This window comes from Lepidochelys kempii, chromosome 7, assembly GCF_965140265.1.
Source record: "Lepidochelys kempii isolate rLepKem1 chromosome 7, rLepKem1.hap2, whole genome shotgun sequence".
Classification (NCBI taxonomy): Eukaryota; Metazoa; Chordata; order Testudines; family Cheloniidae; genus Lepidochelys; species Lepidochelys kempii.
In genome coordinates this window covers 56471733-56492073 of record NC_133262.1, presented here as the reverse complement: position 1 = coordinate 56492073, position 20341 = coordinate 56471733, and the positions used below count along the sequence as shown (strand labels likewise).

General features: G+C 54.9%; 2 protein-coding genes across 15 annotated transcripts in view; both read left to right on the top strand.

Moving 5' to 3' along the window:
- Positions 1-9391, top strand: part of GBF1 (golgi brefeldin A resistant guanine nucleotide exchange factor 1) — a 179846-nt gene extending 170455 nt beyond the window's left edge. For 8 of the 12 annotated variants that reach the window (XM_073352952.1, XM_073352955.1, XM_073352954.1 and 5 more), the window contains 8 exons: positions 289-488; positions 4037-4187; positions 4949-5079; positions 5521-5622; positions 6288-6401; positions 6630-6807; positions 7036-7152; positions 7775-9391. In XM_073352952.1, coding sequence (XP_073209053.1) covers positions 289-488; positions 4037-4187; positions 4949-5079; positions 5521-5622; positions 6288-6401; positions 6630-6807; positions 7036-7152; positions 7775-8058 — 1277 coding nt within the window. In that variant the 3' untranslated portion in view covers positions 8059-9391. Of the gene's footprint in view, positions 1-288; positions 489-2575; positions 3768-4036; positions 4188-4948; positions 5080-5520; positions 5623-6287; positions 6402-6629; positions 6808-7035; positions 7153-7774 lie in introns of those variants that run through there. The other 4 variants (XM_073352959.1, XM_073352958.1, XM_073352949.1 and 1 more) reach the window with 2 other exon arrangements.
- Positions 9392-14078: 4687 nt separating this feature from the next.
- Positions 14079-20341, top strand: part of LOC140914627 (transmembrane protein 150A-like) — a 30292-nt gene continuing 24029 nt past the window's right edge. Inside the window, exons 1-2 of one of the 3 annotated variants that reach the window (XM_073352944.1) lie at positions 14079-14180; positions 20179-20226. In XM_073352944.1, the coding sequence (XP_073209045.1) occupies positions 14116-14180; positions 20179-20226 (113 nt within the window). In that variant the 5' untranslated portion in view covers positions 14079-14115. Of the gene's footprint in view, positions 14181-15734; positions 15895-18926; positions 19102-20178; positions 20227-20341 lie in introns of those variants that run through there. The other 2 variants (XM_073352946.1, XM_073352945.1) reach the window with 2 other exon arrangements.

Here is a 20341-nt window from a genome sequence, read left to right as displayed (position 1 = left end):
TCCCTCATACTTGCCAGTGAGGGGGACTGTGTGACTGCGAGGTGGAGAAAGAGGAGCACCATCAGCCGGAGAAATGGCATCCGGGTGGTGCTGCTGCTCCGGGGCTTGGTCCCAACAGGCTCTGAGGATCCTCTGGGGACACTCGGCACCTCATGAGGTTGGGCCCTTTACTTCAGAAGGTTGTTAATATGTAGATTGAGAAGGGCTTGCGGGCCAGTCTGCATTGGGATCCCAGTGTGTGTGATGGAGTATGTCCATGGGTATGTTATGGCTCCTGGTGCTCCCTAGGGTACAAGTCCCAGGAGAAGCGAGTGAAGAGCCATAAGTATGATGGTAAATCCAACCGATTCAAGAAGAAGCCAAAAGAGAACTTGCTGAGGCGCTCACGGGCCTCAAGCCAGCACCAGAGCCACTCCCACAGCGACGAGGAGGATGACGAGAGTGTCCCGGCCAGCTACCACACTGTGTCTTTACAGGTTAGTCAGGACGTAAGTATAGCCAGGATTTCCTCCTCTCCTTTCCCATCTGGGGGCCCCGCTGCCCACCCTTGGTGGGAACTTCCCCAAGAGGGGTGGGGCTCATCTCTATCACTGCTCAGTTAGGGGTCAGGCATGTGTCTGGTCCTAGTGTTAAGGGGAGCGTGGGAGGTGTCTGTGTGATGAGGGAAGACACAGGCAGATGTGGGGGGTGAGGTTTAATAAAGAGGGGTGAAGGCTGTGTCTGGAGCTGTGGGGGTCACTGAGGAGGGTGACTGGGATGGGGCGGATTTTGTGATGAGATAGTGAGGGGCATGAGAAGGATTAGAGGGTGTCTGTGATAGAGGAACGAAGGATGTGTGAGCCCTGGGGTGTGTCCGAGGTGGAGTTAGGGCACTTCTATGGAGGGGAATGAAGGATGTATTTGGAATTTAGGGGTCTTTGAAGGGTGGGGGAATCGCCTCTGTCTGGAAACAGTTCTCAATCTGGACCTTGATTACGGGCCATGTGCAGCGCCATGCTGGGTGTTGTCCTGTGGGAAGAGTCATGCTGTAGATCTAGAGTTCAGTAACTGAATCATTAGTCCCTGAGCAATAGCCTTGTTACAGGCTTTACGCTGAGAAGATCAGACTGTACCTGGTCAGCATGACTGCAGTTGTCTCCCTCTCTCCAGAGGCAAAGCTCCGTCCCCACACACCTAGAAAGGACTCCATTCTTTCCCATGTGACCCACTAGTCCTTCCCCTGATCCTCCCTCCTCCCAGAGGATTACTTCTTCCTCCTGTCCCTTAAAGACAGGTTCATCTCTGCCAGTGTGTCTGTCCCCGGCTCTCGCATGACCCAGACATGCTCTGTGTATGGTGGGAGGCGTAGAGGGAGGTGACCCCCCCCCCCCAACCCCTTGTCCCCGGACTGTGCACTGGTGTGGGCGAAGCTGGGTGAGGAGTGAAAGTCTTTAGCCCTGGTTTAGGGGAAGGCAGGGCATGGCATTGCTTTGGGCACTAGAGTCCTGCAAGTTGCCAATTAGGGAGCGGGAGGTCAGGTCCTGCCCCCCCCTTAGTTCCCTACAGGAGGTGGGCTCCCATAGGGACCTCTCAACTTCACAGAATTAGTGTGGAATGTCAGTTCTGCAGGAGAGAGATGCTTCTTGCAGCTTGTGCCCTTGGGGCAGGGAGTCAGTGTTTTGTTTACAAACAGAGGCAGGGTGATTAAGATAAGAAAGGGTTCTGTGATTAAATTAAGGATCTGGAAGTCCAGTTAGATGAACCTGTAAAACAGGAATCCCTCTGGGGGTAAGGGGGTGTTGAAGAGAGAAAGCAGGGGACTTAGAAGAAATACAGCCAAGCCCTCTGAGCCAAGTTTACATTCAGGAAAGATCAGAGGGGTAGCTGTGTTAGTCTGTATCCAGAAGTCTGGTGGCAACTTAAAGAATAACAGATTTATTTGAGCATAAGCTTTTGTGGGTAAAAAAAGAAGTGGGTTTTTTATCCATGAAAGCTTATGCCCAAATAAATCTGTTAGTCTTTAAGGTGCCACCAGACTCCTCCTCCTTTTTATTCAGAAAAAAGGGAGATGTGAGGGGGGTAGGTGAAAAGGAACCAAAACCCAAGGAAGGGATAGCAGATATAGAGAAGTTCCCACTCTATCTGTACTTATGTGGCCCCATCATCACAGTATGACTGCCTCACATCACAACCCCACGGTGAGGTAGAGCAGTGCTGTTATCCCCATTGTACAGATGGGGCACTGAGGGACACGCTAGGGTGACCAGATGTCCCGATTTTTATAGGGACTGTCCCAATATTTGGGGCTTTGTCTTGTATAGGTGCCTATTACCCTCCACCCCTTGTCCCAATTTTTCACACTTGCTGTCTAGTCACCCTAGGACACAGACAAAAGGCGAGATTTTCAAAGGCACCTCGTGGGAAAATAGTCCCTGAGCCAATACATATATGATGTGTAACTCTGGATAAAATGGCTCAGATAGTTAAGTATGACGTGTATAGTTATTAACCACACACGTAATCATATGTTCACTGTGATGTTAATATCTCTGAGTGTAGGCACTGATGGCAATAGTTTTACTTGATTAATGTCTAGGAGATTTGACCCCTCCAACTTTCTTTCAAGAGGAAGAGCTGCCAAGAGCCCTGGTGCTGTTTATTTTCCTTTCCTGCCTGCAGTGACCCTGAGATACCGCAGAAGTCTCCATTTTTTCTCAACTTTAAAATGTAGAATTTTCTTGGTGTTTGGTTTTAAATATTCTCCTGTGAAAATTGCAACTCAAGCACTGTAGTGTTGTGTTTTAAGACCCTTCTGGAAAGTAGCCTCTAAACAGAAGGCAGTGTTGCCAGCTCTCATGATTTTGTCATTAATCTGTCATGAGTCTCATGATGATTATTATTTTCCTTAAAGCCCCAGCTCCTGGAGTCAAGTGGCTATGTGATGATTTCATCCTTCATTCTTAAAGAGAAATGAAATTTCTAGCCCTTGTGGCTGTGGAGAAAGCTTCAAAATGTGACCCCAATGCATTGTAAAGGCTCAAAAAGCAGAATGTAAATAAAAAGAATGCCAAATGTATCATTTTTACATACTCTCATTATTTTTAAAGCCAATCTCATGATTTTGGGTGAATCTGATTCATGATGTTTAAACATTTTGGGGTTGGCAATACTATGAAAGTGACTTGATAGTGTCAGGTTTCAGAGTAACAGCCGTGTTAGTCTGTATTCGCAAAAAGAAAAGGAGTTTGTAGCTCACGAAAGCTCATGCTCAAATAAATTGGTTAGTCTCTAAGGTGCCACAAGTACTCCTTTTCTTTTTGATAGTGTCAGATTCACTCCTGTTTAAAGTCAGTTTCTAGTCTGTTATTTGTAGTGGGGTAACAGCCTTAGAGCCCCAGGCAGGTGCAGTATAAACTCATGGGGCCTTGCCCTAGTAGGATGTTTCCAAAAGTTAAATGATCTATTCCAAGCTTCATGAACTGCAAAAAAGTGATAGAAAGTAATCTAGATTTTTCTACAATTGTTTCAATTGTATTCAAAGAATTAGTAACAAAGTAAGTATACACATTAAAATTTTAAACCAAACCAGTGTCCCTTAAGTGAATTGACACAAGATGTCGGAACATGCTAGTATTAGAGGATCTAATATTTATTTAATTTTCTTTCTTTATATAGGAATTAGAAATTGTTATCTGACAGGAGCACTGTATCTAAGATCGGGGGTAGCCATGTTAGTCTGTATCCACAAAAACAGCAAGGAGTCCCGTGGCACCTTAAAGACTAACAGATTTATTTGGGCATAAGCTTCCGTGGGTAAAAAACAATGCATCTGAAGAAGTGGGCTTTTACCCACAAAAGCTTATGCCCAAATAAATCTGTTAGTCTTTAAGGTGCCACCAGACTCCTTGTTGTTTTTGTATCTAAGATGTTATCTGGGGAAAAAACCCTGAGTTTTCAGGTGCCCAAGTAGCCTCTGGAATCTGGTTAAAGTTGCCCTCCCTCCCAGTATGAAATGGCATCCCTGGTGCATTGCTTACTTGGATGCTTTTAATTGCAGTTGCTGGATCTCATGCACACCCTCCACACACGAGCTGCCACCATCTACAGCTCTTGGGCAGAGGAGCAGCACCACCTGGAGGCCGCAGGGAAGAAAATAGAAGCAGACTCTCAAACACTGTGGTCCAACTGCTGGTGCCCGTTGCTGCAGGGTAAAGCCCCCCCTCCCCTCCCACCACTGCTTTCCTATGCTGATGGGGAGGAGATTTCCAGTGTCTGGGTGGGGGCTGGTACACAGGGCCGAGCCCTGCAGATGGGGGAAGGAGGAGAGTTCAGCTAGTGGCTCCTCCTGTTCTCTCCAGCTGGAAAAGGACACTGGACAGCAGTTGTATGACAAGTGATGTCTGAGCCCAGCTTGAGAAGAAATCAGTGCGTTTGCTTCTGTTCCTTGGCTGTTTTGACATGGCTGTTGCTACCAATACCCTTCCACTGGCTAACATCCTGTTTCACCCAGGCCAGGGGCCTGGCAACTGAGATGAGCTTGCATGGCAGCATGGTAAAGGGCCGCAGTGACTAAGTGACCAGCAGCACTGCTGTTCTGAACGGTCAGGGCTGAGCGTCGTCCAACACCATGGGGCTGGAGGGAGATGTGACTTAGTGCTCAGAGCAGGGCTGTGAGCCAAGTCCGACATGGCATCTCTGCCACTGGCTCACTTTGGACTTGTCGTTTTACCACTCTAGGCCTCAGGTTTCCCATCTGTGACCTCGGTGCAGTATAGCCTCTCTCCTGGGGGTGAAGGAGGGTCAGCATATACCCTTCCCTAGCACTTCTCACCCAAGGCTCCAGATTGCATGGCAGTGTTGCTCTGCATTAGAATGAGCTTTTACACTCACCCACAGGGTGGCAGCGGGGGCCATGACACTGCCCTATGTTTGATGCGGAAATGAGAGTCTGGCTCTCACCCATGTGCAGGTATTGCCTGGCTGTGCTGTGATGCCCGGCGTCAGGTGCGGATGCAGGCACTCACCTACCTGCAGCGGGCTCTCCTCGTGCATGACCTGCAGGCGCTGGATGCTTTGGAGTGGGAGTCCTGCTTCAATAAGGTAACCTTCCAGCTGAGCTGTGCACTTGAGCAGGGGAGCGCTGCCTCTGGGAACTGTAGCTGGAGTTGGCTGGCTTCCCATTGGCTTTAGCAGCACTGTATGGGGGAGTCAAGCAGCAAGCAGTCCAGGGGCTGAGGGCACTGGCTTCCCATGCCCTGTGGCTAGCATGGGAGTGCAGCTGTTCCAGGCAGCTGCCCACTCACAGTGAGGGATTGGGCTTTCCCCACTACCAGTCCCTCTGAAAACCCCTTTGCCCAGACTCCCAGCTGAACCTCTTTGAGGTGTGAAAGCAGCCCTTTCCTTCTCATTTCCTGAGCTGCCTCTGCGCTTGCTGGCCTGGAAGTGAGTCCCCAGAATGCCATGAGCCAGCCAGGTTAGTAACCACCTCTGCTGCAGTGACTATTCCTGACCTACGACATGTTCATGTCATTGATCCACTAGGTGCTGTTCCCTCTGCTGACCAAACTGCTGGAGAACGTGAGCCCAGCTGACGTTGGTGGGATGGAGGAGACCAGAATGAGAGCCTCAACGCTGCTCTCCAAGGCAAGGATGCTCCACAGCACCCGAGAGTGCCTTGTTCCGCTTGTGCGTGCGGAGCTCTGTGGGCAGTCTGCTTGGCGACTCTCTGCTTGGGGTCTAGCTAAAAAGTTGTGCTTGGATTTTGACCAACTCTGCTGCTCTGGGGGGTGGGCTTGAAGGTTGACTGCCAGTGTGTGATCTGGCCTGGCATTAGCCCTGAGCAATGGGCACCTCCTCCAGCTGCACATGCTGTGCGATATCTGCTTTCCAAGGGGGTGTCCTGCTGCCAGACTGCAGCATGTTCCCCTCATCCCAGCAGTTGGCAGAGGATGGAGACAGACACCATCACACTGCGCTCCTCCTCCAGAGCGATCAGTGATAACGCCTTGATCAGCATTTGGCCCATAGCCCAGGGGAAGTGGATGCCAAAGGCATGGAAGTGGGGGGGTCGGAGCTGAGCAGCAGCATGTGCTGGAGATCTAAAGGAGGGGAGATCAGGTCCTGGGCACTGCCTCTGGAGCCCTCAGAGCCCTGTGCCTGGAATCCTGCCTATCCCTCTCCTGAACCTGCCAGAAAAAGCGAGGGCTCCAGGAGGGAGGGTTTGGCCACAGAGCTGAGGGTCGCAGCCCTGTGGCTTGGTGCTGCCTCTTAACTCGTGTCCCTTACTGTGGTGGTGTCTGCTACTCTAGGTGTTCCTGCAGCATCTGTCCCCACTGCTCTCCTTGACAACATTTGCTGCTCTGTGGCTGACGATCCTGGACTTCATGGACAAGTACATGCATGCAGGCTCCAGTGACTTACTGGTATGGCACTGAGTGGGTGCTACAATGGTTCGCTGGTTCTCTGGGCCTCATGGTTCCTTCTCTTCCCACTCTTACACCCGGCTCGCTCCCCTACCCTGCTGTGAAACCCTCCTGGTCCCATGTCCCCCTGTGGTCTCGTAGTCCAAGACCCTCCGTCAGCTGTTCTGTGCCTCCATTGCTCTGTCCCTGAGTTGCCCCAGCTCTGTTCTAAGGAGTGTCTCGTTGCAGCCAGAGGCCATCCCAGAATCTCTGAAGAACATGCTGCTTGTGATGGACACGGCTGGAATATTCCACAGTGCGGATTCACGCACAGGGTACTCGGACCTCTGGGAGATCACCTGGGAGCGGATAGATTGCTTCCTGCCCAGACTGCGCGATGAGCTCTTCAAACAGACAGTCATCCAGGGTATGCAGGGCTGGGGAATTGCCACCACGGCCCTTCCCTTGTAGGCCAGACCTTTGCTTCCCAGTGGGTGGGGGGAGCCTTGCTCCAGTTCCAGGATGTTGTTGAGCTCATAGGCCTGGGGTGGTGGGGCTTGTGAGTAGGGCACTGTGGTGAGAGGATGGATGGTGGGGTCGGGGGGAGTATGGCTCTAGGGGGGCTGCAGGCTCACTGCTTATTTTATGTATCTAGAACCTGTCCCCAGCGTGCCAACAGAGCCACATCCTCAGAAACCAGTGGCACCTGCCCCGCCTGCTTCTGCTGCCCACCCATTGCCCTCAGAGAAGCCCTCTGAGCTGGGTGCCAGTGGTGAGTCTCCTGTGGGCTCAAGCACTCGTCCCTCCCCAGCAGCATTATTCAGCTGGGCTTGGGTTCAGTGGAGCCACTTTCAGCCTCAATCAGATGGGTCTGCAGGGGCTGGGTCTCCTGAGCAGGCTCTGAGCTATGGAGTGGGCTTCAGTTTTCAAGTGGACAAGCCTAGGCCTCCATCCCTCTGTGGTTGGGGGAGTGCTCGCGATCTGCCCTGGCTTGTGTCTTTGCTCAGGGTGCCTGGCTGGGAGTTGGGAGGCTGGCCCCGGGGGAAGGCCCCGTGATCCCCACTCAGCTCGGGGGGAGGCTGGCCTCGGGCAGGCCCCACAATTCCTGCTTGGCTCAGGGGAAGGTGACCTGGGGGAGGCCCCGCAATCTCGGCTCAGGTGGAGGTTGGCCTGTGGGCAGCCCCGCAATCCCCTCTCGGGGGAGGGTGGTGTGAGGAAGGCCCTGTGATCCCCGTTGGGCTTGGCGCAGAGGCTGGCCTAGGGGAAGGCCCCGCGATCCCCGCTTGGCTTAGGGGGAGGCCAGCCCGGGGGCAGGCCCCGCAATCCCTGGTCACCTCGGGGTTACACAGGAGAGGGTTTAACACAAAGGATTGTTCTTTCCATTCCTCCCACAGACTCTGAGAGAGCCCCAGGCCCTGGCCCAGCCATCAGAGGTGCCTCTGGCTCCCCTCTCTCTGCGATGGCATCAGTGAAGATGAGCCCTGTCACAGATGTACCTCCTCATATGGCACAGTCACCACTGATCCTGCAGCCTCTCGCCTCCCCCCTGCAGGTCGGGGTGCCGCCTATGACTCTGCCAATCATTCTCAACCCTGCTCTGATTGAGGCCACTTCCCCTGTTCCCCTCCTGGCCACTGCACGGCCCACCGATCCCATGACAACCTCTGAAGTCAACTAGAGAGAGGGGGCTCGAGGACGGCTTGCTGAGGAAGTGCTGCAGGTGGAGGATACCAGCCAGATCCTCCCTGGTAGTTGCCACGTTTGCTGTGGAGGATGGTAGCTTGAGCAGAAGGGCAGCAGGGTGCTTGGCAGGGCAGCTGCTAAAATCCCCCTGGAGCGTGTTGGCCTTTGCTCCCTTCTCATGGCTACTGCTCAGGAGTCACTGGCTCCCTTCCTTGGAGGGGGAGCTCAGTGCCACTAATCACCACTGACCGCCTCCTTGCCTTTGCAATCTCAAGGGCCAGGCCACCACCTTTACCCAGCAGGCTGTGAGCAAGCCACTGAAGCCTGTGAGCAAGCAGGTGAATAGGGAAGCTCTGTGCTGTGGGAGCAGAGAGGCCTGGGTTCCTGGGACCTCTCTAATGATTCAGGCCAGCTGGTTCATCCACTGTCCTTGGCACTAGTTCTTGGTGCAGGCCCTGAGCATCCACACGCGGCAGGTGTTTGGCTTTCATTCCTCTCCCCAGAAACATACAGCCCCCCTCAGCATGGCTCTGAGCTTGCTGGCCATGGTGTGCAGGCTGTGCTCTCCTGGCTCCGGACTGCAGCATATCACCATGCTCCCTCCAGCCCAATGGCTAAAGGGCGCAGGTGGGCACCCCTGGCAAGACCAGCTCTACCCCCTCCCTCTGGGTCTGAGTGACACGGCTGAGGCCTTTCTGGGAGGAGGGAGAATCCAACCAGTGTTAGCTGTTGGGCAGACTTAGATGGAAGCCAGCAGCTGAAAGCAGCTCCAGCAATGCCTCTCCCACAGCAGCTCTTGGGAGCAACTCCCCATGAAATGAACAACAGCATCCTCCTGCCTAGACACTACACTGGCCCCTTCCTGTTTCCAGCTGCAGGTGCTCTCTTCTCCAGCCATTGGGCCTGAATGCTCCTTAGCTTGAGAGAGGAGCTGGCTGCTTGTCAAGTCCCACCATGGGAGTTGGGGTGCTCAGCTTCCCTCCTTCCCTGCCTCCAAAGCTCCAGCAGCTCAGCAAAGCCCTGGCAGTGTTGCACTTTGCTTTTCCCCTGTGCTGTGGATGCCAATGCCTTCTCTGCCATCCCTTCCGGAAGCGGAGCCAGCCAGCTGGCATGTACCATATCTCAGTTCTTCCTGTTTTCTGAAATAGTTTTATAAATTCTCTGGGCTGATTGCAGAAATCCCATTGGAAACGGGGAGTGACTCAGAGCTGGCATGTTCTGTACTCAGAGGAAACCCAGAGCCACAGAGGATAGACAATGTACATAAGGAATAAATGGCTGGGAATCCAATGGACTTTTTACAGTGTAATAAATGTCCTGTAAATGAACACTCTGGCTTGGTGGCTCCTTCCTTTTCTCTCGAGTCAGTGGCATTGATATCTGGGCTTTGAGAAGAGCAAGGGTGTCGCCCCCTGTGCTAGGCTTGCCGGGCCCAGCATGTAGCAGGATATGTCCCCGTGCAGTGAGACACCCCCAATGAGAAGGGAGCCTTTCAAAGAATGCTGCCAAGTTGGCTTGCAGCAGAGAGGCCGCAGGGCAGAATGGCAGCAAAGAGTTAAGAAGAAATGGCTCGGAACTGAGCAGGGTGGGGCTGTCAGAGCTCTTATGGACACGGAAATGCTTTAGTTCTGCCATAAAGCTCCTCCTGGCCTCTTGCTAGTGTGCAGCTTCTTCACAGTCTGTGCTGAGGTGGTGAACTGGTGCCAGTGATACCAGCCCTGCGATGTCTCCACACAAAGCCTGGCTGCTCTGATTGCAGCCATCCCCTTCCCCAGCCCAGCACTGCTCAGAGGGAGGTCCTGGCTTCATGTCCCCCTGCTTGGAGTCTGCTGGGGCATAAGAGAGTGTGGCTTCCTGCAGGGTCCTAGAGTTTCCATGTCTCCAGAAGGACATACATGTTTCCCTGTAGTTTCTGCCCCTCTATGGATCTTCTCCTAAGTGCTGCAGTGTGCTGAGAGCTGTGCAGGACACAGCCCCAGATCCTACCCCAAGGCTCTTGGAACCTAGAAGATGGACATAGGTTAGGTCAGAGCACCTGCCGAAGAGAGTGCTTGAAACAGTGTGCTGGGTTGACTTTAATTGGAGGGCGAAAGGCCTAAATGCCTAGTCATGGGGGACATTGCCTTGGTAGCCCTTGTGAGCCTTCTGGAATGGTACCCAGAAGGGAGCCTTGTGCACTGGGATTGGAAGGGCCAATTACCAAATGCTGCTGCTTTTATGGCTGGCCTAAAAATCCATCCTTCCCTTTCCCATCCTTCCTACTACAACCCTGGGCCATTCCTTGGTCACCTTCGCTGTTGCCACCTCGTCCTCTCCCCTCCAGTGCTGCCACAATCATCTTTCTTTCCCATCACTGACTTGTCAGACCCTTATTTGCATCCCTCCACGACGCCCCAACACCTTCCATATCGAGTTCCAGCTTCTGGTCTCCTGCCTGCCCCTCTGTTCTCATGTCCTTTCCCCAAACTCCTCTTTATAACCTTCTGTCCAATGTAGATGGCTTGCAAGTTTACTATCTTACAGCATCTTGGCATCACTCTTTCTACCTTGTGTCCCTGCTGTGTTCGTTTCACGATGTGAATGCTAGCCAGACAGTGGCATCGCTACATTTTCCCAGCTACTTCATAACTATTTTGTTATGCCTGGCTGTGCTAAGTGTCTCTGAAGAGAAAGCAAGCAGCACTGCTGGGGCAGCCTGTCTCTGCTGGGAATAACAGTGAAGGCAGGGAACTGTTCAGCCTGGAGATCCCCTGGTCAGAAGGGTGAGGGATGTCTCTCCATGCAAGAGAGGTGACAGCCAGGGGAGCTAAGCATCGGTGCCCTTGCTGGACCAGAGAGGGGAAATACAGGTGCAGTTGCCCTGAACTGTGACAGCACATACATACTGTAGTGACATACAGACTAGTGCTATCTACTGCCTTTGAGGAGAGGGTGAGTACAGCAATAGGAGCAAATTGTCAGCCTATATTTTCAGCTAGGATTGGGCTTTTATTTTTCTTCTTTGCATATGCTTGACAAAGTGCTGCTAAAAAGGACACTAAAAATCACACTTGGAATTTTTTTTACCTACTGTTGTTCCATGTAACAATTAAGATGCGTGTAATGGAAGCAACATAAAAAAAAAAGTTTGTTTTATCTGTAGATTGAGAGCACATCAGGTAGTCAGTGTTACTGCTTCACCTGTCTGCATGGGCCTTTTGAACTGCACCAGGAGCAATGAACCCCTCTTCAAAAGCTCAAATATGGTTGTCAAAGCACACACCTGGCCTGCGAACTCGGGCAATTGTAGAACCTGAACCTGGTTGGTCGCTTTTAAATGAAATCCACCTAAAAAGAAATGGAAGTATCCCTTTAACTCCAGTGGTGTTTGGTCATTGAATTTAGCCAATCCAATAGAAGGAGAAAAATTAATACCCAAATGCTAGATGTTACAGAACCAGAGGTGAGCGCTCCTGGATCCATGAGTGGGGCCAAATTTTCAGATGTGGTTGGTAGCTCCCACTGGTAAGCCCCCTGGAACATCTGGCCCCAATCTCTTTCAGACTGCCGGTGCATGCAAACGAAAGCTTTAGCAATCCCAAAGCAGCCTTGTTCCGTTTACACTGTTCTTCCCATTGTTTGTAAACAACGTAATCCCTAACAAAGGATGCTGCGTCCATCAGCAGCTGCGTCATTAGCCCTGGAGCCCTAACACACTGGCGTGTATTGTTCTTGCTAGAGGCGATAACAATGCGCTATTTGTCTGTGCAGTCGTGCCTGCTGCCAGCAGAGGGGGCTTCCGAGCTATGGTCCATTGTTGGAGACAAACTGCGGCCGGAGCTTTAGCCCAGGGCTCCCATAGTATCTCACCCACCTTATCTTTCACCTACTGTCTTCTATTGGACCAGCTTCTGTTGGAGAGGGAGAAGCTTTCAAGCCCCACACCTCCTCTCTCTCTTATCCTGGGGGGGACCGACCTAGGTGCCCCTCCCCTGCATGTAGTATGGGAAAGATGTTTTAAGAGTACAGCACACTTAGTGCAAAACTCCTTGTGGTTAGTGGTTGACTGCAGAAGATGTTTGGAAAGCCTGGGATCGCAGCTGTGATAGCTAAGGCTGAATTTGCTGTTTGGAACCATACAACCCACAAACTTCAATTAAAGGGCCCGTGGTTATGTTCAGCTGCAGAAGACCTAGAGAGACTACAACTCCCAGCATGCAATACTGCTACACACAGCTGTATCCAGAGGTGAGGACTGATCGAAATGGATCAATGCAGGCTGAGACTTGCAATGGAAGTGAAGGTGCAGCTGGGAAACCCTGCTAGCTGTTCCCTCCCCATCTGGCTTGCAGAGGAGTCAGCAGGGCTGAATTTAACTCCCCAGCAGGAAAGCTCACAGGCTTCTGCGTGCAGCTTTAGCCAGGAGAAGCTGCCACCCAGGTTTCCACAAACAAACCCTTCCAGGCCTTGCTGCTATTCACGGTGGCGGTGTTACAAGTAGCTGCCTTTCTCCCCCGCCCTGTCTCCTTAGGGCTTGAGAGCTGCTTTGTCTGAAGATAACTGGTGGCAGTCTGGTCACCGCTTGGGGGAGGGGGGAACCTTTAGGGCCATCCTTGAGGTGAAAGGAACTGGCAGGATCCACCCCACTGTGTGGCCTATTCCCATCCTACCTGCACAGCCCCAGACAGGGTTCTCGCTGTCTTTGTGGGGGAGCGGCGTTAAAAACCTACATAGCCACAGCTCCTGCTGGCTGTGGGGCTCATAGAATATCAGGGTTGGAAGGGACCTCAGGAGGTCATCTAGTTCAACCCCCTGAACAGGGCAGGACTCATCCTGATTTAGGCCCCAGATCCCTAAATAGCCCCTTCAAGGATTGAACTCACAACCCTGGGTTTAGCAGGCCAATACTCAAACCACTGAGCTATCCCTCTCCCCATGCAGACACCTCCCCTAAGGTCATTTCTGGCTGCTGCTCAAGTGGCCGGCTTTGGGCTCCCCAGCTGCCTTCTCCCTGCACTGTTCTCAGTCACTCAGGGGGGTGGGGGTGGGGGTGCAGTTACCCAGGGCCTTGATTTGGGGAGGCCTTGACTGGCTGCTCTAAGCATGGCAGTGAGGGGGGCTGCAGTCAGGCAGGGGCGGTGCTGGTCTTTCAATGCATGTTCAGCTCTCACCTGCTCCGGCTGGGTGAGTTAAACTTCCCATCTCTACCCAACCGTCCCCTGGACATACAGGTGTCTGCTCTACCCGACCAGGGCCGGGCACTGGAAGAAACGCTGGCTAAGGGCCGCTGTTCTGACTCAAGCCGGAGACTGGGCAAGAGCAGAACCCAGCTGCTGAGTGGGAGATAGACAAAGGGTCCTGCCCACAGTTGCTGCTGCTGGAGTCAGGGTTGGGGGCTCCCTGGTGCTCCTGGTTTGCCCAGACTTGGGCCCACTCTAGCAGGTGGCTTATTGTGAGCGCTGGGCGGGGACCCCAGCCCTGCCTCCAGTGCACTGGGGAGGGGAGCAGGACAGCGCTGGGGGGAGTTGGTTACATGCCACATTCCTCCGGGGGCAGAAGCCAGAGCAGCCGCAGGTCCCTCTCTAGGGCAGAGCCTTTGCAGGGCACATGCTAGGCACCCCCCGGCCCAGGGCCACCAAGGGGCCCCCGCCCGGAGAGGGCTGCGGGGAGGGCCCCGGGTTCCTGGCAAGGTGGAGCCGCCCTGCCTGGGGGGGACCCGGCCTGTCCCGCGGGAGAAGCGCCCCGGGCTCCCCGGCCGGCGCCGCGCACACGTGCCTGCTGGGCTAGGGGCGGGGCCGCCCCGAGCCGGGGTCGCTCCTCCCGCCGGCCCAGAGCTGGCTGGGGAAGCGGAGTCCGGCTCCAGCGGGCTCTAGCGCTGCCGTTGATCGCGCCTCGCTCCCGGCCGGGTCCCTGCGGCCTCGGGCACACGGGCAGCCCCGTCCCGCTCCTGCGCCGCGCCGCCGATGGGGAGGCTGATTCTGGGCGAGCTTCGGACGAGCAGCCCCCGGGGAGCCCCGCCTGGACCCCGCGCCGCGGCCGCGGCCGCGGCCGCTGCTGGCTGCTCGGGGCCAGAATGCCCGCCTGGGGGATCCTGCCCGTCACCCTGCCCGCCGTCACCATCACCGGCATGTGGATCGTGTGAGTACCGGGCAAGGGGGCGCTAGGGAGCGCGGACACCCGGAGCCCAGCCCGGGGCGGCCACCCCCTCTCGCAGCCCCCATGGGGGCCCTGGGCTCCGGGCAGCGATTCCCTCCATGGGGGCCCTGGGCTCCGGGTAGCTATTCTTCCCTATCACTGCCTGGCGATTCCCCCCATCACTGCCCCCTGTGGGGGCTCTGGGCAGAAATTCTCCCCTCTCCCCTTATCACTGCCCCCTAGTGAGCCCTGTCCAGCGATTGCCCCCTATCACTACCCCCATGGGACCCTAGGCTCTGGGCAGCGATCCCCCCCCCCATCACTGCCTGGTGATCCCCCCCATTGCTCCCCCTCCGCTCCCCGTTACTGCCCCCTAGTGGGCCCTGGGCAACAATCCTTCCATCACTGCCCCCTGTGGGTGCTCAGCGCCAGCTGAGGTCTCAGGAAAAGCAGCAGGTGGGACACCATCCTGCAAATTGGGCTGGGCTAGGGGAGCCCCGAGGCAGGTGGGCTGGAGGGAAAGAGGTGGGTGGATAGGAAGGGCTGATGAAGAGACGGGCGGAGGGTTCATGCTCCTTTCAGTGTCTTAGCTGGACTGCACAGCTCAAGGCTCTGGGTCACCTTACCAGGGCGTGGGGTGGGCTAGGTGAGATGTCAGTGTCTCAGGGGCTGGCCAGCCCCGTAGCAAGCCTAGCAGCAGTTGCTGAAGGTTCGATATACCCACATCTGGTGCCTGCTGTGGGTTGTGCTGGTAGGAATTACAGATGGAGAATACCTCTTTAAACCAGCCCTCTCTCCTTCCCCAGGCAGGACCAGTCCCTCCTGTGAACTTCCTGGGATTCTTGCCAAAGCAAATTTGAAAGGTCCCAGGCGATGGGGCTTTTGCCTCTTCCCATGGGAGGATTCCCAAAGGAGAACGTGTCTCACTGACAGGAATTTTTCTCTAAGCATAGCCAAGCCTTCCCCTTTCCTAGTTTAATTGAGCCGAGCTCCCTTTACACCCCATTTGCTGCCCTGAGTAATTCCATTTCCTCTCCCCTGCTTACTCCCCTCCCGTACTTTCAGACTCCAATCGCCCTCCCTAGTGACTCTGCCAAGCCGGACTTGTTTAATCCCTTCTCCTGAATCCATTGCTCCAGCTCATTTTTACTGCTCTTCTCTGAACTCCCCGCAAATGGGTCAGTGCCTTTCCGGTGCCCAAAACTGAAAGGTGTGTTCTGGGCGTGGTCATGCTGAAGCCAGAAGCTGACTGTCGCCTGCCTGGTTACCAGCCCAGGATGCTTTGATCTCTCTTGCTGCCCAGCTCATCTAACCTGCTGTCCTGTGTCACTCTTCAGCTTCTCCCCAACTCTCCTACTTCCCCCTCCCACCCCTGATGTGAAATTGAATCACAGTTTATTTGCTCACCTTTCTAATCTCCAAGTCTCTTTGTCTTTGGTGGGGCTCCTGATTTCCTGTCATCCCCAACCATTAGTAGTTGAATCAAACAGGCCACTTCCCGGTTGCCTTTGATCATTACCCATTGTTGGAGCCTTTCAGTCCCCGGGACCCTGCTGGTATTGGAGCCACTCTGAATTAACTCTGTCTCAAATGCTCTGGGTTCCTGGGAGTCCGGGCAGCTTTGTGGATCAATGCAAAGTTGAAGAAAAAGCAGCAAACTCCAAAGTGAAGATAATGAACCTCCTACCCCCATCTGGAAACTGAAGTGAGATTTCAGGTGTGTGGTGTGGTGTCTTCCTTTGTTGCAGCTGGACAGGAGACAGGGTTACTGGGCTAGATGAACTGTTGGTCCCATCTGGTCGGGTGATGCCTAGGTTCCTACGTTACTGTGCTTTAAGTGACTTGCCATGGATAAAGCTGCTGCCTGCATGCATTACTGAATTCAGGCATCTGGCTGGCTGAGACAACCAACACGCAGCGTCTCAGAGTTCTCTGACTCGTGCAACACTGCTTTGCTAGAATTGTATTAATAATCCTAGTCCAATCCAGGAGAGCAAGATCCAAAACTGGACCCTGCGGGGCCTTTTCAGCCACGCCAATTGCCTGACTGCATTACTTTGTATTGAAGACAGGAGAGAGATGTGCAGTATTCTCAGCTCCTTACACATCCTCCTCCTGACATGCATCCACAGCCATGGACCTTTGCATGCCTCCACCCTCAACTTCTTCTGTAGGGAACTGGTGCAGAAGGGTCAGTGCAAAGAGATCTATGGGCTGCTCGCTTTCTAGCCCTATGAAACAGCATGGAGCTGGACAGTAACAATGCTAGTGCATCAGTCACCCTGCCTAAGTGACATTTGTAAATAAACTAGGCCTCCAATGAATGTTGCCTGGTGAAGGGTCTTCAGTGCTGTTCACCTGCCCATATGTATAAGAGGGGACAGCATAGTGCCTTCAGCCCACAGCACTGCCCGTCTGGCTGCTGCTGAAACTGATATGAAAAGGGAGGCTGCGGCTCTTGCTCTTGGCAGTGGGTGTAAACCTTGAGCCTTCATGGCCCAGGGCTGCTCCGACGGGACAAACAGTCTGAGCAGCCCTGTTCCTTGTGTGGCTCCAGTCTCAGGGCTGCTGATTACTCCAGCTAGCCCTGCAGAGCCAGCGCCGGTGAGAGCGTGAGACTGGAGGTACGTCTGACTCCTGCATCACTGGCAGAAGCTTGTCCCGGCGATGCTGGGAACACAGAGCCTGGGGGCTGGTGGTGGTTTGCAGAGCCCAGGGGGAGCTTTCAGCACTGGGATGTCATGGCCCTGTGAACTGGGTTTAGGTGGCTTGGAGCCGCTGAGAGTATGTCTGAACTGCAGCAAGTGTGGACGTACCTCAGCTAGCTAGGATCTAGCTAGATCTACTCGCTGGAGTAACAATGGCTGTGTCTGCCCCTCGTGGCTTGGGAGTAATGACCAGCTTCACCGCTATCATTCCTGGAGCTAGCTTTGGTCTGGCTAGTTCAAAGCCAGCTCAGGTATGTCTGCCAATTGCAGTGCAGACGGACCCGTGGCGAGGACTTGCCAAAGGCACCTTGACAGCCCCTCTTCACGGCAGAGCGTTACCTGGAGTCCTCTCTGGAGAGCTCCCTTGAGGCTCCATTTCTCCAGAACCCTCCCTCAGACATGCGTAGCCCCTGGCTGTGTCCTCAGGGCTGATTCTCATGGGCCAGATACCCCCAGAGGAGCTGTCTTGGCTAAAGCTTCCTCTGGCTGCTGTAGTAACCGCTGCACCTGGAGGGTTATAGAAGGGGAGCAGAAATGCATTGGGTGCTGCTCTCTCCAGATGGCTTCTGCACCGTGCAGTGACGGTGGCTTCCACACCTGATGGGGTCGCTGTGGCTGTCGGAAGAAGCCCTTGAAATGCCAGTGCCACAGATGCCCCCTGGGATGGGAAAATCCAGCCAGGTCCTCTGCACCCCTGGCATTGTCATCTGTCACGCTGAGCTGGCTGCTCCGCTGACAGACCCCAGCCTGTGCACATCAGAGAGCCTGGCAGAGGGACAGGAAGATCCCGTGGGAGAGCAAGGCGGGGGGGGGGGGGGTATAAAGAAACTGGAGGAGAAATGGTGGTTTGTGCGCTGGAGGGGCAGGGTCGGAAGGCCTGGGTATTCTGCCTGCTTAGTTGCGCTATCCCAGCTGGGCTCGTGGCAGGCGCATTGGGATGAGCTGCCGCTGAGCTGCCGATGCCTGTTCTGGGAGCAGGGGAGGGAGTTAGCAGGGTGCTAAGGGTTAACAGCAGCCCGTGGGAAGGGAGAGCAGGACCTGGGGTAAGGTTGGGACCCTGTAGCCCTATGGAATTGCGCCTCAAGTGAGGTACGCCAGGCAGCGGTGCCCTGCCTGTGGGTGCCCCAGCAGCGCTGCCCTTGGGCCTGGCTGTCTGTACAACGCCCCTAGTACTCCGGGCGTGTTACGTGGCCACCGTGGTAACTCGAGAGGTTCCTTACTAGTGCTTGTGCCTATTTTTAACGGCTGTTGGTCATCGTTAGCGTCAGCAGCTGCCCACAATTGGAGCCAGCCCAGGGCAGGATCCGCCCAATGCTCTGGGGCCGGCAGAGCATCAAGCTGCCCTTCTCGAATCGGGAACTGGTGCAGAAGGGTCAGTGCAAAGAGATTGTGGAGAACCACCAGCCCCCCTCCCCCACCCCCCAGGGCCTTGGAGCATGCTAGACGCTAACCGTTAGGCCTTGTGCCCTCCGGGAAGCGTTAACCATTCTGTGGCTGCATACTGAGTAGGAGACCTGAGCCCCTGTCCCCTGCTCTGGTCACTAGTGCGCTACCCCAGGGACAGGTGGACCCTGATCCTGCATCTTTGTGCCCCCGACATCAGCAGGTGTTGTGAACGCACAAGGACTGCAGGCCTGAGCCCAAGTGCCTCCAAGAGGCCGGTGTGTAGTAGCACAGCCCTGAGCAGCGTTGGGCCCAGTGCCTGCTTGTCTGACTCTGTTCAGTCTCTCCAGTGTCCCGGCCTCTCCCTGGGAAAGGCACATGAGCCAAGCTGCCCACCTGTCCCTGCTGGGCGACCCTCTTAGATCCATCGCTGTAACTGGGCTCGCCTACCTCGGCAGCCACTGAGTTCTGAGTGATTGCCACTCCTGCCTTTAATGAGCCGTGTGGCTAATTTGTAATCCAAGCCCTGCTGCCCAGCGCTGTCTGGCAGCCAGCCCTGGATCCCAAGGGGCAGCCATCTGTAAATGCAGCTTGTGAATGAATCCTCTCTCTCTCTGTGTTTGTGAGCGTCACCGAGGTGTGGGCGGGTGTGGTTGGAGGACTGGACTGTGCATGTGAAAGGGACACACGGAGCCCTTTCCCTAGAGGAGCCTGGCTGGCTGAAACAGCCGGAGGTTCCTGCTTTGGGCAGGCGGCTGGAGTGCTGGGGCCTGGAGGTTCCATGGCAGTGGGAGAGCGACGCTCGGCCCGGAGGAGGCAGTGGGCAGCATGGGGTCAGAGGGAGAATGTGCTTGCATGTGTTCCAGCTGCTGCCAGGAGATGCCCCTTGGTGCTTGGGAAACGGTCTAGACAGAGGTGGGGGAGCAACTGCTCAAAGGGGGCAGAGAACCCTGGGGGCTGCACGAGATGGAGAGTTTCGCTCCCCACTCCAGTCTGCAGGGAGTGGAGGGGATTTGCCCCTGGAAATGAAGGGGGCCAGGAGGATCTGAGGAAAGAGACGGAAATGCTGGGGAGAGCACAAGCCCTGGCGTGTGGGTGTGTTGGGGGGAAAAGCCTGGGGAGAATGCTGCTGGGGTACCAGAGATTCCTGGGGGCTGGGAGCAGGAGGGTCCCCCTGCTGCTTGAGGGATCTGGATGGCAGTGGGGATCCGCGCCCCTCTGCTAGAACTCCCTTATTCGACACCACGGAGGCTAGACTAGACTCTGCTTTCCCTGGCTTTCCATGGGCCCCCCGCAGCAGGGAAATCCAGCAGTGATGACTTGGCAGGCGGGGAATGGCGAGTGAGACCATGGAGTGGCTCTCAGGATAGCTGTGCAGGCTTCTTGCTGCAGCTGGGGAGATGCTGTGACCAGATACCGATTCAGGTACTCTGGCCAGGCATCCCCACCCTGGGGGGTACAGCTGAGGACAGGTTCTCCCTGGCCTGTTCCTCGGCTGCTCAGTGAATTCGAGCTGATGTCATCCAGCCTATTCATTACAGTGTTTCCTTCTCCTAACACCCTTCAGGCGACGCACTGACCTGCATGGAGGGTGATCCTCTTAACGTAGCATTCCCCCTCCCTCCTGAGGGGCCGAGGGGTAGTGGGAATTAGCCAGAGCTCTGCATGGATCAAGCTGTCTTTCCTGAGTCTTGATCAGTGGGCCGTGTAAACCTCGGCTGGGAGTGTAGTGTCGCTCTCCGAACTAGAGCACTCCAGTGCCGCTCAGTTGCTCTGGGAGACACTCCCTGTGGCTGCTGCCCTGAGTCTGTACATCTCCCTGAGGAAGTGCTGCTGGGGGAGTGTGTGGGTGGGGTGATCTAGTGGGGATTGAAGGTTGACTAACCCGGGCATTCTTCTCTCTCCTACAGGTATGCCATGGCACTCTCTAACAATCACATCTGCCCAGTCCACAACTGGTAAGGAGCCCTGGTGGGATGGAACCTTGGTTGGCTGAGAGGGGGTCTCCACCAACTGGCTGCAGACCCTGTCATGGCAGGTCCTTTTCTGAGCTGGGTGGAAAGGCCTGTGCTG